The 18,032-nt window shown below is 48.0% G+C and overlaps 1 protein-coding gene across 3 annotated transcripts in view; it reads left to right on the top strand.

The window, feature by feature from the left end:
- Positions 1–14,718, top strand: part of TNC (tenascin C) — a 72,106-nt gene extending 57,388 nt beyond the window's left edge. For all 3 annotated transcript variants that reach the window (XM_033077807.1, XM_033077808.2, XM_033077809.1), the window contains 9 exons: positions 970–1,089; positions 2,061–2,204; positions 3,750–3,880; positions 4,779–4,911; positions 6,776–6,927; positions 7,693–7,789; positions 8,997–9,158; positions 12,274–12,437; positions 13,397–14,718. In XM_033077807.1, the coding sequence (XP_032933698.1) occupies positions 970–1,089; positions 2,061–2,204; positions 3,750–3,880; positions 4,779–4,911; positions 6,776–6,927; positions 7,693–7,789; positions 8,997–9,158; positions 12,274–12,437; positions 13,397–13,507 (1,214 nt within the window). In that variant the 3' untranslated portion in view covers positions 13,508–14,718. The remainder of the gene's footprint in view (positions 1–969; positions 1,090–2,060; positions 2,205–3,749; positions 3,881–4,778; positions 4,912–6,775; positions 6,928–7,692; positions 7,790–8,996; positions 9,159–12,273; positions 12,438–13,396) is intronic.
- The last annotated feature ends 3,314 nt before the right edge of the window (positions 14,719–18,032 follow it).

Genomic DNA, 18,032 nt, shown 5'->3' with positions numbered 1-18,032 from the left:
GACCTGTGAGATGGAGACAATTCATGTATTTACAGTTTTAATCCATCAGAAAAAAAAAAACAAAACTAACAGAAGTTTGTTTGATTTTTTTTTTTTAATTAATGCTGGTTTTGAGATGAGGGAGCAAAGGGTCAGCTCAGCTGAGCAGTTCAGACCAGTCTGTGTTGTGGACCTCTCATGTCCCAGGTTCCAGACTGTTCTAAGCATACAAATATTCTCTCTCCTGACTGTTTCCCCAATATTCTCTCAGTATTTTGCTCAGTATTCTGTCTCCTGATTTTTTCTTTAAATATCCCAGCAGGAAATGAGGGTCCCCTCTGCTCCTGCTGACTCCTCCTTGTGTTCTTTTGGGGGCTAGCAAACATTCAGAGAGCTGAGGCAGAGAACAAGATGATGAATATTGAATAAAGGAGATTTATAACTCATTCCAGCTGTTCTGGAGGCAAAGATCCACCTTAATTCAGGGAGAGCATAAACCTGTGTGAAAAATAGAGTCCTGTGAGGAGGCAAGGCAGGACATGTGGGATTTTGGATGCCTGGCTGCCTGTGGGATTGTTTTGCTCTGAACAAGCTGCTGGAAGGTCACAGTGACCATCAGCTGTTGTCACTTTGGTTATTTTTCCCAGCTCTGTCTCCTGAATTTGCTCTAAAAAACAACCCAAATTTAAGGGTGTTGGGAGAAATCTGTCAGCTTTGACAGAGCTGTTGAGATCGATGGTATCAAGAGTGAGCTGAGAACATGGTTAGTTCTGTTTGTTCCCAGACTTTCATCTCTTCCAGCACTGAGTTCCCTTTCCACTGGAGGCTTTTGGTGTCTCTACAGGCACTGACGTCTTTGCTGCACAACTCCACTGTCCCAAGGGGAGCCGTAAAAGCTGCTCTGAGTTTTGGGTGTTTCATGAATTTACAGCAGAGCGTTGCACAGAGCTGAGAGTGTTTGTCAAATTCCTTCAATCTGTTTTTGCCCAGCTCTGGACAGCCCATCAGGCCTGGTGGTGGTGAACATCACGGACTCTGAGGCTCTGGCAACCTGGCAGCCAGCAATTGCTGCTGTGGATAACTACGTGGTGTCCTACTCCTCTGAGGAAGGTGAGAGGAGTGGGAATGGGTTGGGGAGCTGAAGGGTTAAAGCTCTCAAGGTGTTATAGATACTTGGGACAAATTGGAGGAGCCAGTTTAGATTAATCATAGAAAATTTATTAGTAAGCAAATTTAGCAAGCGATAACTGAGCAAAACAGCGCTGGGCGGCCAGGGAGTCACTGCTCCGCCAATGACTCGCACCAAAAAGCAGTTTTAGTTCGTTTTTATACAGTCTGTTTTCCGGTTCTTGCTCGTTCTGATTTGCTGGTGTACTCTGCGATTTTAGCAAGGGTGAGGAGTTGCTCGGGGGTCGCTTCCACCTCATGGTGGGAATTGATAAGGGTCTGGTGTGGTCTTTCTCAGCACATCCTCTGGTATCGTTCTGTCTCTGTAGCCTTGTGGGAGCTCCTCTTTGTTTATTCAACAGGAAGAGGTGCTAACGAGTAACCTTTGCATTCAGGGTCTGTAAGCACTTACTGAGCAGGATTTGATAACAAAGCACATTCCATTACAAAGGGGTGCTGATTGTAACTCCAGGAAAATCACAGAATACCCAGAGTTGGAGGGACCCACCAGGATCACCCAGCCCAGCCCCTGTCCCTGCCCAGCCCCACCAACAATCCCAGCCTGTCCATCCCTGGCAGCGCTGTCCAAACGCTCCTGGAGCTCTGGCAGCCTCGGGGCTGTTCTTTGCTGGAAGCATTGAAAAATCCATGGTTTTAATTCAGCATTCTGGACTGAGCCGTGCCCAGAGATCAGGGAGAGCCCCGGGAGCAGGGCCGGTGTTATGATTGCTGTGAACACTAGAGAGAGCTCACACTTTTAGAGAAAGGGCTCCGCAGAGGAGCCGGCACAGGCACAGGGCTCCGCGCTCCCAGCGCTTTGCAATGAGATAAAACAGAGAGTGGAGCACGGAGCGGGGCACATCACCGTGTGTGTGAACGCCACCAACACCTCCTTTGTGCCCTGCTGTCCTCAGAGCCCGCGGTGACTCAGATGGTGTCGGGGAACACGGTGGAGTACGACCTGAAGGGGCTGCAGCCTGCCACCGAGTACACGCTGAGCGTCCGCGCACAGAAGGACGAGCGGAGCAGCGAGACCCTGTCCACCCGCTTCACCACAGGTGCCACCCAGGGCTCCATCCCCGACAGCCCCACGGCTCCATCCCTGCCAGCCCCACTGCTCCATCCCTGCCACCCACTGCTTCATCCCTGCCACTCCCACTGCTCCATCCCTGCCACTCCTACTGCTCCATCCCTGCCACTCCTACTGCTCCAACCCTGCCAGCCCCACAGCTCCATCCCTGCCACTCCTACTGCTCCATCCCTGCCACTCCCACTGCTCCATCCCTGCCACTCCCACTGCTCCATCCCTGCCACTCCCACTGCTCCATCCCTGCCAGTCCCACTGCTCCATCCCTGCCACTCCCACTGCTCCCATCCCTGCCACTCCCACTGGTCCATCCCTGCCAGCCACTGCTCCATCCCTGCCACTCCCTCTGCTCCATCCCTGCCAGCCACTGCTCCATCCCTGCCACTCCCACTGCTCCCATCCCTGCCACTCCCACTGGTCCATCCCTGCCAGCCACTGCTCCATCCCTGCCACTCCCTCTGCTCCATCCCTGCCAGCCACTGCTCCATCCCTGCCACTCCCACTGCTCCCTCCCTGCCACCCACTGCTCCATCCCTGCCAGTCCCACTGCTCCATCCCTGCCACCCACTGCTCCATCCCTGCCACCCACTGCTCCATCCCTGCCAGTCCCTCTGCTCCATCCCTGCCACCCACTGCTCCATCCCTGCCAGTCCTATGTCACTGGAAACCAGCGTTTGCATTCCCTCTGTGGGGTGGGAGCCGGGTGTGGCTGGTCAGGGCTGTTTCTGTCACCAGTGCTGCACATTGTCACCCAGAGCTGGAGCTGGAGCTCTTCTCTGGGGGCTGGTGTTGGCTCCTGAAGGTGCCCAGTTGGTTTCATACCTGTGGCTCTCCAAATGCAGCAATGAAGTTTCTCAGTTTCCTGGCTTGGCTTGTCCCAGGCTGTTAATTAGGAAGCCAAGGGCTGAGCCACACCAACCCAGTCCTGTAATCACAGAGGGGAAGGGAAGCTGGAGCTTGGAGCCAGGCCAAGCAGGAAAAGTTTTCCTATTCTAAAAAAGTTTTCCTATTCTAAAAAAGTTTTCCTATTCCAAAAAGTTTTCCTATTCCAAAAGTTTTCCTATTCCAAAAGTTTTCCTATTCTAAAAAAAGTTTTCCTATTCCAAAAAGCTTTCCTATTCCAAAAAGTTTTTCTATTCCAAAAAGTTTTCCTATTCTAAAAAAGCATCATTGGAACCAAAGTTTTGTTTCCTGGGAATATGTAAACACCAATCTGTCTTCTTGTGAGAAATAATGAAATGCATAATTTTGTCTCAAAAGACATTTCAGTGCAACTGCTCATAAAATAAAGTGCCTGGAACAAGCCAATATTTTAACTTAGATAAAGTTAACGCCTTTATTTTAAACTACCTGTGGAAAAATTAATTCTTAACCACAAGACTTAGCTTGAAGTGTTTTTTAATTTCAAATTTCTCTGGAGAGGTTTGTTTTCCTGGCTTGTTTTAATTTATGACCACAAGACAACCTGTGGGATTAACTTTGGATGTGACTGTAATTGCTGTGGTGTGTCCTGCAGGGCTGGATGCTCCGAGGGATTTGAGTGCCACTGAGGTGCAGTCAGAAGCAGCTGTGATGAGCTGGAGGCCTCCCCGTGCTCCAGTCACTCAGTATCTCCTGATCTATGAATCCATTGATGGCACAGTCAAGGTAAATAAACCTGAGGGGTTGTGCCTCAAATCTGGGCAGTGGAGATGCTCTGAAGTGTCCAGCAATGCAACATAATCACATGCCTTAATTTAAACAGCTAATTAAAAATACTAACTGCCTCTTTCAGTGCTGGACTGAACACAAATGCATTTAAAATCTGTTAAAGGATTTTCTCACATTGTACCCTGAAACAGAAGTTCCATTGCAGCCCGATTGTTGCCTTTCATCCCTGCACAATCCTGATAAAAGCACAAACATTTTCCTTCATTCCAGACCTGTATGATGGAATGAACTCACACCCCCAAAGGATGTGATTCATTCTTCTAAACTCAGGGGAATCCCTGTGCAAAGGGGTGTCTAAGGAAGGATGAACTGCCTGTGGAAGTGCCTCTTATTCTCCTATAATTTTCTTTTGTTCCTACATAATTAAATTACACTGAATGCTTAAATATTAATCAGGTGAATCCCAGAAAAAAAGAAAATTTTAGATGTCCATCCTGGATCACTGGAGAGGATTCTGATTTTCAGGAAGGCAAATTCCCCAAGCACACTGAAAATCAATGTCACAGCAAAACAGCCTTTTGAAGCCTGGAGTGCAACATTTCCTTGTCCTAAAGGATGAGTTTCCCAGATTTTTTATGTATTTCACAATCTGTGCATTCAGGGCATGTAAAAATTTATTCTGCCTTGCTTTTAAACCTCCCAGCTTGTACATTATGATGGTAAACACTCATTTCCAGGCAGGCTTTATTGAACTCTGAAAGATTAGCCGGGTAAAAATAAAGATACCATCAATAATTATGACAAAAAATAATGTGGCAGACTAAAATATGTAAGCATTCTGGTCATTATGGTTTATTTCTCTGAGATTTCCCTGTATTATTTCTTTTCTCCATAGGAAGTCGTCCTAGGACCTGAGACAACTTCCTACAGCCTGACAGACCTGAGCCCCTCCACGCAGTACACGGTGAAACTGCAGGCCCTGAGTGGGGCCCTGAGGAGCAAAATGATCCAGACCATTCTCACCACCAGTAAGGACATTAGAACACAGCTAGAATAATCCAAATTACTGCTCTCAGGACAAAGCTGAGCTCTGCTGTGAGGACACACAGACCCCACACAAGATTTTAATCCATTTGTAGGTGCAAAGTCTCAGTTCCCCCAGATCTGTTCTCCTTTGGCAGGATGAAATTCCAATATCCATCCACATCACCCTCACAGTCCTTTCTCTGGTGACACATCCTCCCTTCCCCATGTGAAGTATCAGCAGGAATTCTTTAAAATCCAGCTGACACCTTGATTTCCCCCTGTATCGATCCCAGTGAGGGAGAACAAATCAGAGTTTGGAGCTGAAATGAAGCAAACCACAAAGGCACACGCAGATCAGTGCCAGGGCTGAGGAGATGGATTTCTGGGCAGGATTTTCCCCTCTCTCTGAGATGGGCTGCCTCAAAGCCCCTCTGCACATCAGCTCCAGCCCAACAGGACAGCTCTGCCAGGATAAATTGGCTTCTTGAAGGTCACTTCACAGATGACATTAGAAAAAGAATTTGCTCGGTATTAGCTGTGACCCTTTGCCTGTCATTTGTCTCACTTTTCCCACCTTTCAGCCTTTCAGGCCCAGCAGGACCTTCAGTCATTCCCACTCCCCCTCCTGCTGCTGGCACCAGCTCCAGCCCAAGGAGTGCCAGAAGTCCCCCAGCCCCAAGTCTGCCCTGGGTGGAGCAGGATGGGCTCCCCCAGCACATCCAGAGATAAGAGAGGAATTAAATCTACCTGTATTTAGGTGATGTTTGGCAAATTGGCCATGACCAGCCATGTGAACAGTGTCAGACTCATTCTGGCAGAGCCTTAACTCTAAAAACACATTTGTGCCTATTTAGTGACAGGGAATCACTGAAGGATCCCCCTGTAGAGTCACTTTGTCCAAATCCCAAAACTGATGGAAACTTGCCTGGCCTTAAGTCGCACCAGGGGAGGTTTAGATTTGGTATCAAGAAAATTTCTTCATGGAAAGAGTTGTAAAGAATTGGAATAGGCAGTGTTGGAATCGCCATCCCTGGAAGTATTGAAAAAAACCTGTGGAGGTGACACTTGGGGACATGGTTTAGTGGTGGTTCTGAGTTAATGGTTGGACTTGATGATCTCAAAGGTCTTTTCCAACCCTGGCAATGCCATGATTCTGTGAAATTCCCTGGAGCTGAAGCACTGTGTAACACTGGCCAGGACCAGCAGCCACTCTGAGAAGCTACACTTAAAAACTGCTTGGAACAGCACTGAATTGGCTGGAAAAGCTAATGACCTGAATGAATAAAAACAAAAAAAGAAAAACTTCTTTGGGGCATTAGAAATTGTTCTGACTGCAGTGATTTTATTGGCTTGTTGTCAGAAAGAAAAGCTTAACAACATTTTCTGTAGTTTCAACTGTTGCTGTTTGCTTTAATAGAAGTGTAGCTTTATAACACATTTAATATTGTCCTTGCTAGCAAAACACTCATAATTAATTTAGTTTTGATTGAAGTCCTGGTATCCCCTCTCCCTTTTCTGTCATATGATCAGAGATTGGTAGATTTGTTTTTCCCCAGAAGTTGCTGTAACACAGCTCCTGAATTTCAGTCTTTAGCTGGAGGATGCACTCCCATCCTAGCAGGGAGCAGTTATCTCACATTCCCAGCACTCCCAGAAGCATAGACAGGTGTGAAAAAACACATTTAAAGGAAGAATTCACCTCATCAGCTGTGTGCTGTGGATGTTCTGTATGCAGGATGCAATTCCAAACCTGTTCCTGGGATCTGTAGCTGACCCACAGGGGATTTTCCTGACTCATTTGCATTCAGCACATTCCTTGTAATTGCTGATTTCCTAAGGAAAGCTTTCTCTTCCCTGTGTGTGCAGCTGGGCTCCTCTATCCCTACCCCAAGGACTGCTCCCAGGCCCTGCTGAATGGAGAAGCCACCTCTGGGCTCTACACGATTTACCTGAACGGGGACAAGGCTCAGCCTCTGCAAGTGTTCTGTGACATGGGCGAGGATGGGGGCGGATGGATCGTGAGTATGGGGCAGGGGCAGCCCCTCCCATCCCTGCCCATCCCCTCCTCAGGCTGTTATCACAGCAGAGCATCCTGGATGGAAATCTGGGGAGTTTTATCCTGGCTAGCACACTCCAGTGCCAGCTCTTTGGGTAGCTGGAGGAGAGAGGTGTCTCCAGAGGATGGGTCACACCCCTGATCCTTCCCTGCCAGTGTCAGGGAATGTTAATTGGATAGCACGTTTTCTAAATAATCAGCAAGGAGAGGAGGGGGTGAACTGACTGAATGAAAGAGGGAGTGAGGGAGGGTAAAGCACAGCCCAGGGGTGCAGTGGCTTCCCAGGCCACTGTGCAAGGGACACATCCCACCCACACAGCAAGGGAATGGCAGTGAAATGTCACCTCTCCACATTGATATTCCCAAATTTGAACATGCCAAAGGGACCAGGGCACAGAAAGGCAGGAGGAGCTGGAGGAATGCCTGGCTGGGAGATGAGGGGATGGGGAAAACCTTGGCTGAGAAATCCAGAACTGCAGGATGGGTTTAAAAAGGCAGAGAGCAGGAACTGAGAGACCACATCATGCAGAGGAGCCTGGGAACCCAGCAGAGAAATTGGAGATTTAAAAAATACATGGAGCATCCAACAGGCTGGGTGCCACTCAGTGCTTGCAGTGAGACTCTGCTGCAGAGATAAAGGCAGGGCAGAGCAATGCTGAGCTCTGTGGTTGTAAAAGCTCTTTCCCTCTGGCCAGGGCAGTCTGTCCATAACATTTCCTGCTTTTAGGTGTTCCTGAGGCGCCAGAATGGAAAGCAAGATTTCTACAAGAACTGGAATACTTATGTGGCAGGGTTTGGAGATCCTAAGGATGAATTCTGGATAGGTAAGTGCTAAGAAATTGTGATTTTGAAAAAAAATTTAAAATTATGGAACACAAAAACAGCCCAGGAGACTTTTAGAGGCCTCCATTTAGCTGGCAGGAGTATTTGTAAAGGGGAACAGGAGCAAAGGAGCCAGGGACACTCTGTGAGGGAGACTGAAGGGGCCAGACCCAGCCTGTCCCTGCAGCTGCAATCAGAGGATGCCATGCTGGGGTCACCCCATGAACCCACCCGGTGCTCATGGGGCTCTGGGACAAGTCAGAGGTGACCTGGGAAGCAGGTTCTGCTTCCTGTCCTCCTGGGACACCCCCAGCAGGAAAGGCTTGCCATCCAGGGAGGAAAAGCAGGACAAATAGAACTCATATTTTGGTAAAATAGAGGTAGAACCTCCACATTTTCAAATGTTGTGCTGCATTTTTTCTGGTTGTAAATGGAAGATGAGGATGATGATGATCCCACAGCACAGCTTTGGTTGTTTTGCCCAACCTGTTTCTATGATTTGAAGGGAAGATCTCTCCCAGTCAGCCTGGGATTATTTATTTGCTTTTGTGCTGACATCACCCTACAGCTGATCCAGCTCGGTGTCCTCACCAGTGCTGGTGTCCTGCTCTATTTGTACAGTCCAGTGTGGCCCCATTTATGGAATAATGGCATGGTAGAAAAAACCATGGAGAGAGTGATGCCTTAAGGAACCTGGAAATAAAACAGCACACTTTTGAGATAATGTTAGTGTAGGAGGTGATGTAAAGGTTGGCCTTTATTGGGGGATTCTAGGGGCAAGTATGGAAAATGTCCACAAAAGTCCCCCCATGGGATGAACACAGTTGTTTAAGTTTAGCAAATTAGCATAATTGACAACAGTCACCAATTAGGAACACAAGGGTGATGCAATTCCCCCTTGTTCAAGTGCCTTCTAAATCCTCCCCCCTCAGGTGGAACTGAACTTTGTTGATGAAAATGTGTCTCAAAGAGCTGGATTTTGGCCTTAGTTCCCAGGGAGAACCAAGATGGGATAGATCCATCCGTAAACCAAGATGTGTTTTGTCTTTCTGCCTATCAGGGCAGGGAAAAGCCCTGAGAAAATGAAGTGGGGATGAAAGAACAGGCTACAGAGCTCCAAATGGATGTGTGAAGAATACAGAGCATATAGAAAAGAAAAAAGGCAAAAAATAATTCTTCACCAAGACAAACATTCCTTCCTGCCCACAGGTCTGGAGAACCTGCACAAAATCACCTCTCAGGGCCAGTACGAGCTGCGGGTGGACCTGAGGGACAAGGGGGACACGGCCTACGCTGTGTACGAGCGCTTCAGCGTGGGGGACGCCAAGAGCCGCTACCGCCTGCGCGTGGATGGCTACAGCGGCACTGCAGGTGAGACACTCACAGTCACAGGCACAGGGTCACAGAGTCACAGTCACAGGGTCACAGTCACAGGGTCACAGAGTCACAGTCACAGGGTCACAGAGTCACAGTCACAGGGTCACCATCACAGAGTCAGAGACACAGAGTCAGAGAGTCACAGAGCCACAGAGTCACAGTCACAGAGTCACAAAGTCACAGACTCACAGTCGCAGTCACAGAGTCACATAATCAGAGTCACAGTCACAAAGTCACAGTGTCACAGACCCAGAGACCCAGAGTCACAGAGTCACAGTCACAGAGTCCCAGTCACATAGTCACAGAGTCACAGACTCAGAGTCCCAGAGACCCAGAATCCCAGAATCACAGGGTCACAGAATCACAGAACTCATAGAATTCACAGAATCACAGAATTCACAAAATCACAGAACTCATAGAATTCATAGAATTCACAGAGTCACAGAATCACAGAATTCATAGAATTCACAGAATTCATAGAATTCATAGAATTCACGGAATCACAGAGTCACAGAATCACAGAATTCATAGAATTCATAGAATTCACAGACTCACAGAGTCACAGAATCCACAGAATTCATAGAATTCATAGAATTCACAGACTCACAGAGTCACAGAATCCACAGAATTCATAGAATTCATAGAATTCACAGAATCACAGAGTCACAGAATCACGCAATCACAGAATTCACACAATCACAGAATCACTGGGTTGGAAGAGACCTCCAAGATTATCAAGTCCAACCCCTGCCCTAACACCCCGACTAGACCATGGCACTCAGTGCCACATCCTGTCCTTTTTTAAACACATCCAGGGATGGTGACTCCACCACCTCCCTGGGCAGACCATTCCAGTACTTGATCACTCTTTCCATGAAAAGCTTTTTCCTAATATCCAAACTGTATCTCCCCTGGCACAGCTTGAGGCTGTGTCCTCTGGCTCTGTCAGTGCTGCCTGGAGAAAGAGGCCAACCCCACCTGAGCACAGCCACCTTTCAGGGAGTTATAGAGAGTGATAAGGTCACCCCTGAGTCTCCTTTTCTCCAGGCTGAACAACCCCAGCTCCCTCAGCTGTTCCTCACAGGGTTTGTGTTCCAGACCCCTCACCAGCCTTGTTGCCTCCTCTGCAAGTGTTCAACATCTCCAAGTCCTTCCTAAACTGGCCCAGAACTGGACACAGCACCCAAGGTGTGGCTTCACAGTGCCAAGGGAAGAATGACCTCCCTGCTCCTGGTGGCCACACCATTCCTGATCCAGGCCAGGGGCCATTGGCCTTCTTGGCCACCAGGGCACCCTGCTGGCTCGTGTCCAGCTGCTGTCCATCAGTGCCCCCAGGTTCCTTTCTGCCTGGGCACTGTCCAACCACACCATCCCCAGCCTGTAATGCTGCAGGGGGTTATTGTGGCCAAAATGCAGGACTCAACACTTGGACTCATTAAACTTCATCCTATTGGACTCTGCCCATGTATCCACCCTGTCCAGATCCCTTTGCAGAGCCCTCCTACCTCCCAACAGATTGACACATGCTCCCAGCTCAGTGTCATCTGCAAATTTACTAATGAAGGAATCGATACCCTCATCCATGTCATCAATGAAAATATTGAACAGAACTGGCCCCAGCAAAGAGCCCTGGGGGACCCCACTGGTGACAGATCCCCAGCACAGACCCTGGGGAACCCACTGGTGACAAGTCCCCAGCTGGATGCAGCACCATTCACCACCACACCCTGGGCCCAGCCAGTTCCTAACCCAGCAGTGAGTGCTCCTCCCCAAGCCATGGGCTGCAGCTTTTCCAGGGAATGCTGTGGGAGACAGTGCCAAAGGCCTTGCTGAAATCCAGGTACACAACATTCACAGCCTTTCCTGCATCCACCAAGAATTCTCCTCCCAGTCACTGATTTCCTTCCTGTTGACTCAAGGTAATTGTGTGGCTGTTGCAGAGCAGCAGGTGCCTCTCCTCTGTGAGGTGTTTGAAAATCAAACATATTGATATATTTTATGGTTCTGTTTTATATCCTCCAGGCTTTTTGGTGTCATATTTTATGGCCTGATTATGGTAGGATTGAAACAAGTGTATTAAAGCACAATATATCTCATTTGGCCAATCTTGGTTGTCATTTATACGGCCAATAATAGCCTGGCACAGCTTCTTTTCTTGTCAGTAGAATTTGCAGCAAAGCCCTGCTGTAATGTGATTTATAATTTTGCTGAACAAATCATCTGCCTTTTGTAATCATACTGGGGCAAACCCTGCAGCCCTTGGTGAGTCCTCTTCAGGGCCTCAAAGGATTAAGAAATAAATCCAGTTTAACAACATGTCTTAAAAGGAGATAATTTCACACTACTGGGTGCATAAACCAGAGCAGAGTGGGGTGTGGGCTCTGCCCTGTGCCCAGCACAGGAGCTTTTACCCTGACTGCAGAGATAAAAAGGAAATCAGCAGCAGCAGAATTAATCTCTGTTTAATTTAAATGGGATGCTGGGAATAAATCCTTCCCTGGCAGGGTGGGCAGGGCTGGCACAGGGTGCCCAGAGCAGCTGTGGCTGCCCCTGGATCCCTGGCAGTGCCCAAGGCCAGGTTGGACATTGGGGCTGGAGCAGCCTGGGACAGTGGGAGGTGTCCCTGCCATGGCAGGGGTGGGATGAGAGGAGTTTTAAGGTCCCTTCCAGCCCCAACCATTCCATGATTCTGTGATTTAAGGCAAATTCTCTGGTGCAGAGTAGTAGTAGCTGCTACCATGAGTAGGATTCAGTGTGGAAACTCCTTTGGTCTTGATTCTTGTGAACACCTCTGTGGTCTTTACTTGTCCACACTGTAAATCCAGCTTTTAGCAAGAAGTGCAGAAATTGAGCTGCATTAAAAAAAAAAAAAAGACACCAAAAAACACCCACTTCATATATTGGGGATTAGAGACCACCTGAAAAATTTGACCTGCCTGCAATAACAAAAATTGTGCATTTCCTTCTGTATTGAAACTAGTAAATTTTTAAAAATGTAGATGCAGACAGGGCATGGCACAGTACAAATGTTTTCTGCAGGATGGGCACGCCCATGGCACCTAAACCAGGCAACCCCCTGACCTTGCTCTTTCTTTTGTCCCCCCTCCAGGTGACTCCATGACCTACCACAATGGAAGGTCCTTCTCCACCTTTGACAAGGACCACGACTCTGCCATCACCAACTGTGCTCTGTCATACAAAGGAGCTTTCTGGTACAAGAACTGTCACCGAGTCAACCTGATGGGCAGATATGGTGACAACAACCACAGTCAGGTGAGTCTGGGGGCTTCTCCAATGCATGAGAGGAAGGGGAATTGCATTTATGGGTTTATCTGATGGTTCAACCAGCCAAAAGTCACAGCATCGCCTCCTCCCACTCTCCAGGAACATAGGGAAATGTATGGGCAGCTGCTCACAAAAGAATTTAACATCAGCTGGTGAACTCTTGTTGGCTTTGTCTGATTATCCGAGGGGATATCCCGAGTGTGCAGGGAATAATTGTAGTTTTAAACATGGGGAATGAAAATGTTTTCCTGCCACGAGAACCAGGCAAAGAGGGACAGCTCTGAGGGACAGAGGTTTAACAAGACCAAGCTCAAGGTGCTGTCCCTGGGTCAGGACAAACTGTGGGATCAGCCCAGATGGAGCAACCCTGGGACAGGGACCTGGGGGTGCTGTGGGGCAGAGCTGGACCTGCCCCAGCCCTGAACCCCCTGCCCTGGGCTGAGCCCAGCGTGGGCAGCAGGGCAGGGGAGATTCTGTCCTTGTGCCCCTGGGCTCAGGTGAGACCCCACCTGCAGAGCTGGCCCAGCCCTGGAACCAGCACAGGAGGGAGCTGGAGCTGCTGGAGAGTCCAGAGGAGGCACCAGGGGGATCAGAGGATGGAGCAGCTCTGCTGGGAGGAAAGGCTGGGACAGCTGGGATTGTTCACCTGGAGAGGAGAAGCTTTGGGGTGAGCTCAGGGTGGCCCTGCAGGGCCTGAAGGGGCTGCAGGAAAGATGGAGAGAGACAATTGACAGGGTCTGGAGGGACAGGACACAGGGAATGGCTTCCCACTCTTCCAGCCCAATCCATTGTGTGCTTCTGTGACCTCACATGGGTGGCTTTGGACAGCTTGGCCATTCCACAGCCCCCGTGCTTCCCAAAGCTCCTCTGCTTGGGGTGCCAGAAACAGGGGCAGCAAATGAAGGTGTGACCTCTGACCCCTGACCTCTGACCTCTGACCTTCACAGGGCGTGAACTGGTTCCACTGGAAGGGCCACGAGTATTCCATCGAGTTTGCCGAGATGAAGCTGAGACCCTCCAGCTTCCGGAACCTGGAGGGGCGGCGGAAGCGAGCGTAGAGCCCGGGGCTGGGGCAGGGCTGGGGAGGGGACAGCGGGTGTGGGGACACCCTCGGGCACCGCCGGCCTGGGGCTGCCAGCGCCTGGGACTGCCGCCAAAGCAGGGCTGAGCCGCGCCCGGTGAGGCCTTGCAGCATTCCAAACACAACAGCCTTAAAGCATCCCAGAGTTTCCAGCAGAGCAGCTCCAGCTGCCCACCAGGAACGTCCTCCACACCAAAGACAACGATCTCAAGGCTTCTGTGTCGTTTTATCCTTTTTTTTATTTTTATTTTTGCCAGAAAGCGTCTGGGATAAAGTTCTTCCAACGTCTGAGGATCTCTTGGGTGGCCCAGGGGAGGGGAGGGAGAACAGCTTTGTACATTGGTAGTTTGTTTTAGAACCAGCCATATTTTACACACAGAAATGTGTAAGATTAATTATCATTATTATTATTATTATTAGTTATAAGTGAAAATAATTGGTGGTTTGAATGCCTTTTTTTATATATATATCAAGTTTCACAGAGAAGGAGGGAATGGGAAGTGAAAGCAGGATGTTTTTAAACTTAAGCATAAGATTAATATTATTAATATAAATACAAAGTAATAATAATAATAATGATAATAATAATGATAATAATAATAAGCTACATTTTGTCATTTTTAAGAGAACCATGCTTTTGGAAACACAGCAGGACAGTGTCTGATTGTAAATTTTTTTTTTTTATAAATAAAAGCACAATTACTTTTAAATAAATTTCTACCTTTTTTTTTTTCATCCATGTGGAGTTTGTGCATGTCCAGGATATATTTACTTAGATGGGGAAATAAGGACAGGCTGAGATTAATTAGGCTGTTGAACCCCTACTGAAAACTGTTCCTTTTGTCAGTGACTGGTTGTAATTATTCTGGTGGGTTTGGTACAGTGAAATGCCTGTGAGGATTTGGGTTCTTTTAGAACAGATTTTTTTTTTCCCTTGCCCAAAAACTTCTTCCATGTTTTTCTAAGTGTTACTGACCAATGCTTGCTCCATCTAGGTGGGAATAACTAACAAAGCAAAACAAAGAGAACCCAGAGTTGTCATTAGGTACCATGGGCAGTTTTGAACACTTTTGTAAATAAAGGGCTCTCTTTTTTTTTTTTTTTTTTTTTTTAATATGACTGAAAATCCATGTAGTTCCTCTGTATCACAGTCTGCAGTTCAAGACAATAAAAGATCTCTTGTTTTAATCCAGTCTCTCTGCCCTACTTCAAGGTTGCATTTTGCAAACATTTTGCAAACATTTTGTAAATGTTTCTTGCCTCCCTCCTGGCTGAAGTTGCACTTCTGATCATTGTGTTGCATGGGGAACATAAATCTCCTGTGACCCTCCAGAGCACTGGCAGCACCATATTAAATTAATTCTCTGCAATTAATCCTTGGTGTTTATCACAGTAAATGATAAAGGAGAACAAATCCAGTGATGAAGAAACATGCTCTGCTCTGCAGATGCTTTCCAAGCTATTAGGAAATGGCACTGGCTCCGTGCTTCTGGGTGCTGGAACGCTCTTGCAGTCTGTTTGCAGACAGTCAGAGGAAGAAGTGACATTTATGGAATGATTTCCTCATTTCTGGTAACATCCCAGAGCTGCCTGGTGTCTTTTACCTTGGCAGCTCCAAAGAGCTGCTGGAGACAGGCTCAGGTTTGTTCCTCAGACAAGGCTCAAACACCCAGCACAAAAGGAAGATGATATTTCCTGTAATTACTCACTGACAGATGCCCTGCTTGGTATTCTCTGTGATCCCCACTGAGAGAGGGAAGCTGGCAAATCCTTGGAGTCAGACCTGCCAAAACACCCTTCAGAGCTGACACAAGCTTGACTGGGGAGCAGCAGCTCCACCACGGGCTCCTGGAAGGGAAATTCATTGGCTTTCCTGTTTGTAACTCGTGAGGAGAGTTTAAAAACACGCTCAGATTTGAAATCTGTCCATGAGCCTGCCAAGCCTCAGCGCTGGTGTTCATCCTTAACTGATGAATCAGTTTGGGAGCCTCAAGGGGGCAGGAGAGGAAGGGCTTCAAAAATATTTCCTTAGCCAGATTTAAGGTCTTAAAGGCACTGAAGGGGATGAGAGGGGTTTGTGGGCTTAGGACTGTATCCATGAGTCAAGTGGATGGAAAACTCCTTTTCCAGTGTCACTGTCCTAACCTTAAATTCACTCTGAATAAAACTTCAGGCTTGGATTTCTTATTTAAGTTTGGGTGAGGTGAAAACTTCAAGCCAGGTGGGCAAAAGTCAGCTGGATGCTTAATTTGGGGGAGAGAGGCTGAAGCTGATGGCAGCTTTCAAGTTATTAAGTTCCCTTTTCTTATTTTTTTTTGGTGAGCCTTGGACTGTTAAGTGATGTGGCTGTTTCTGACTCCAGGCATGAGTGTGCAGTGATTAGAGCACTCCAGGGTGATGGGGAGATGACAGATACCTCAAATTCTTCCCTCTGGCACAGTAATAGCTTGGTGTCAGCTCAGCTGGAGCACCCACATCTGCTGCATCACCTCTGGGTGCAGCTCCTGATGCAACTCCGGCCAAGGGAACTGATCTCACCCAGTGCTGGGATAAATGTCCCCAGAAAGCCAGGGAATCTCACCTGAGCCTGCAGTAGTGAATAAATAACCCAGTGATTTGTGACAGAAAACATAAATTTCCCATCTTTCCTGCCCAAGGATGTCTCTTCAATCAAATTACAAGTTTGGCTTGGTTTGCTTCAAGAGCAGTTGAGCATAACTGAGGGTCAGAGAGCATGAAAAACAAGAAATTGAGTACACAGTGATCCAGTGGCTGCTTCTGGTATTCATTTGGTGTCAATCCTCACTACCTGAGTCCAAAACTGCAGCCTTGAAAAACCTTCTTGCAGCTGCCATGTTAATCCTGGGGGCTGTTAAACTCTGAAGGGGCAGTACCTTTTTTTCTGTTTTTTTCTCCTTTCTCTCCTTCTCCTTCTCAGCACTCTTTGTGCTTGACCCACTGAACATTCCCTACCAGAACTTGATTAGGAAGGAAAGCAGAATAGAAATGTTTAGGTGTCATCAACAAGCAGCAGCTTGATCCCAGGAAATGGCAAGGAGGGGGCATCGGTCTCTCAGGTACCTTGCCAACTTCTTATTTCTGATTTGGAGGGACAAGGACAAGATGACCCAGGGCCCTGGGACAGAGCTGGGGGGGCTGAGGTGGTGCTTGGCTGCTGCTGCTGGTTCTCTGCACTCCATCAGGAGAAGGCAGAATGGAATTCTTCACAGGGAATTGACAAAATGATAGCTTTTATTTCATGGGAAGTGTGAAAAAAATGTGAAATGAAAATAAAGAAGGAGACATGACCTCCCAGCAGCTTTGGAGCCCTGCCTTAGCATTTTCTTTTAAAAACATCTGCTCCAGCCCTTTTTCCTCCACCTTTCCCTGGGAGGTTTCCCCAGCAGGTACAGAAATCTCAGCTGCAGAGCCCCAGCAGCTCAGTGTGTGTACAACACATGCTGGTCCTGATAAACAAGGTGTGGTTGTCAGCAGGACACCGAGAGCAGAGCTCAGCCAGAGCTGCATGGATGATCTTTATTCTTGGAGGGCCCTGGAAAAACACACATCTTAATCAGGCCTTCCATCTAGGGGTGAAGGAGTTGGTGTAGGTGAAAGACAATTCTCAGAAAAAAAGAAAAAAAAAAAGAAAAGAAAAAAAAAAGGCAAAACCAGAATAAATGATGATGTAAGAACGCCTCTGGCTTTCTGGGTCACCCTCGCCTGCTCACAAGCTGTTCCTGGCTCCATCCCAAAAGCTTCAGGAGTAGAAACACAACCTGATGATTGTACAGTGAGGTTTTCACTTGACTTGCAGCCTTGGTGAGGAATTTCCACAGGGCTGAGAATGAGTCTCCATCCGGGCTTGCATCAATCATGTTCCTGCTGCAAAATGAATCAGGCCTGTTGCATTTTGCAGTGGAAATGAGATCCTGAGTGGAGGCTGGAGCAGGAAAATGTAACCACACACAGGCATTTCAACAGCTCTGTGAGCTAAAGGAAGGTTTCCTGGAGGGGGTAGGAGTTATTGGACAGGGGAAGTTGTTGCAAAATAAACAGGCTGGTGCTGTACCCAGCTAGACCATCTCTGCATCCCCTCCACTCCTACATTTGGGCCCACTCAGCTGAAAAATCCTCTTCAGCTTTTTAGTCACTGGTGGAGTGTGGGGAGCTCATGGTCCCTCTGAGATGGCATCTGCAGGGTTACTCACTTGTGCCCTTCCAGCTGACACTGAGGATTAGGGGTTGGGTGTTTTTAGGGTAAAAGTCCCCTTTCAAGACCTCTGGAATTTCAAGAGTCTGGGCTGAGCTTTTCCAAGGGGTCTTGCAATGTGAGGGCCCAGCTCTCATTCCTTAGTGCTGCTGTTTGCCTTTCCCAGCTCGGATTCTTGGCAGCCTGTGGAGAAGGGACAGGTTTGGAATGGCAGCTAAAAATGTGCCTGTCCCTCCCTAAAAGCCTTCTTTGTCCTCCCCAGGGCCATCCCCACACTCCCTGGATGCAC

The sequence above is a fragment of the Catharus ustulatus genome, chromosome 21 (assembly GCF_009819885.2).
Source record: "Catharus ustulatus isolate bCatUst1 chromosome 21, bCatUst1.pri.v2, whole genome shotgun sequence".
Classification (NCBI taxonomy): domain Eukaryota; kingdom Metazoa; phylum Chordata; class Aves; order Passeriformes; family Turdidae; genus Catharus; species Catharus ustulatus.
The sequence above is the reverse complement of the archived record's forward strand: the minus strand, read 5'-3'. Positions and strand labels throughout refer to the sequence as shown.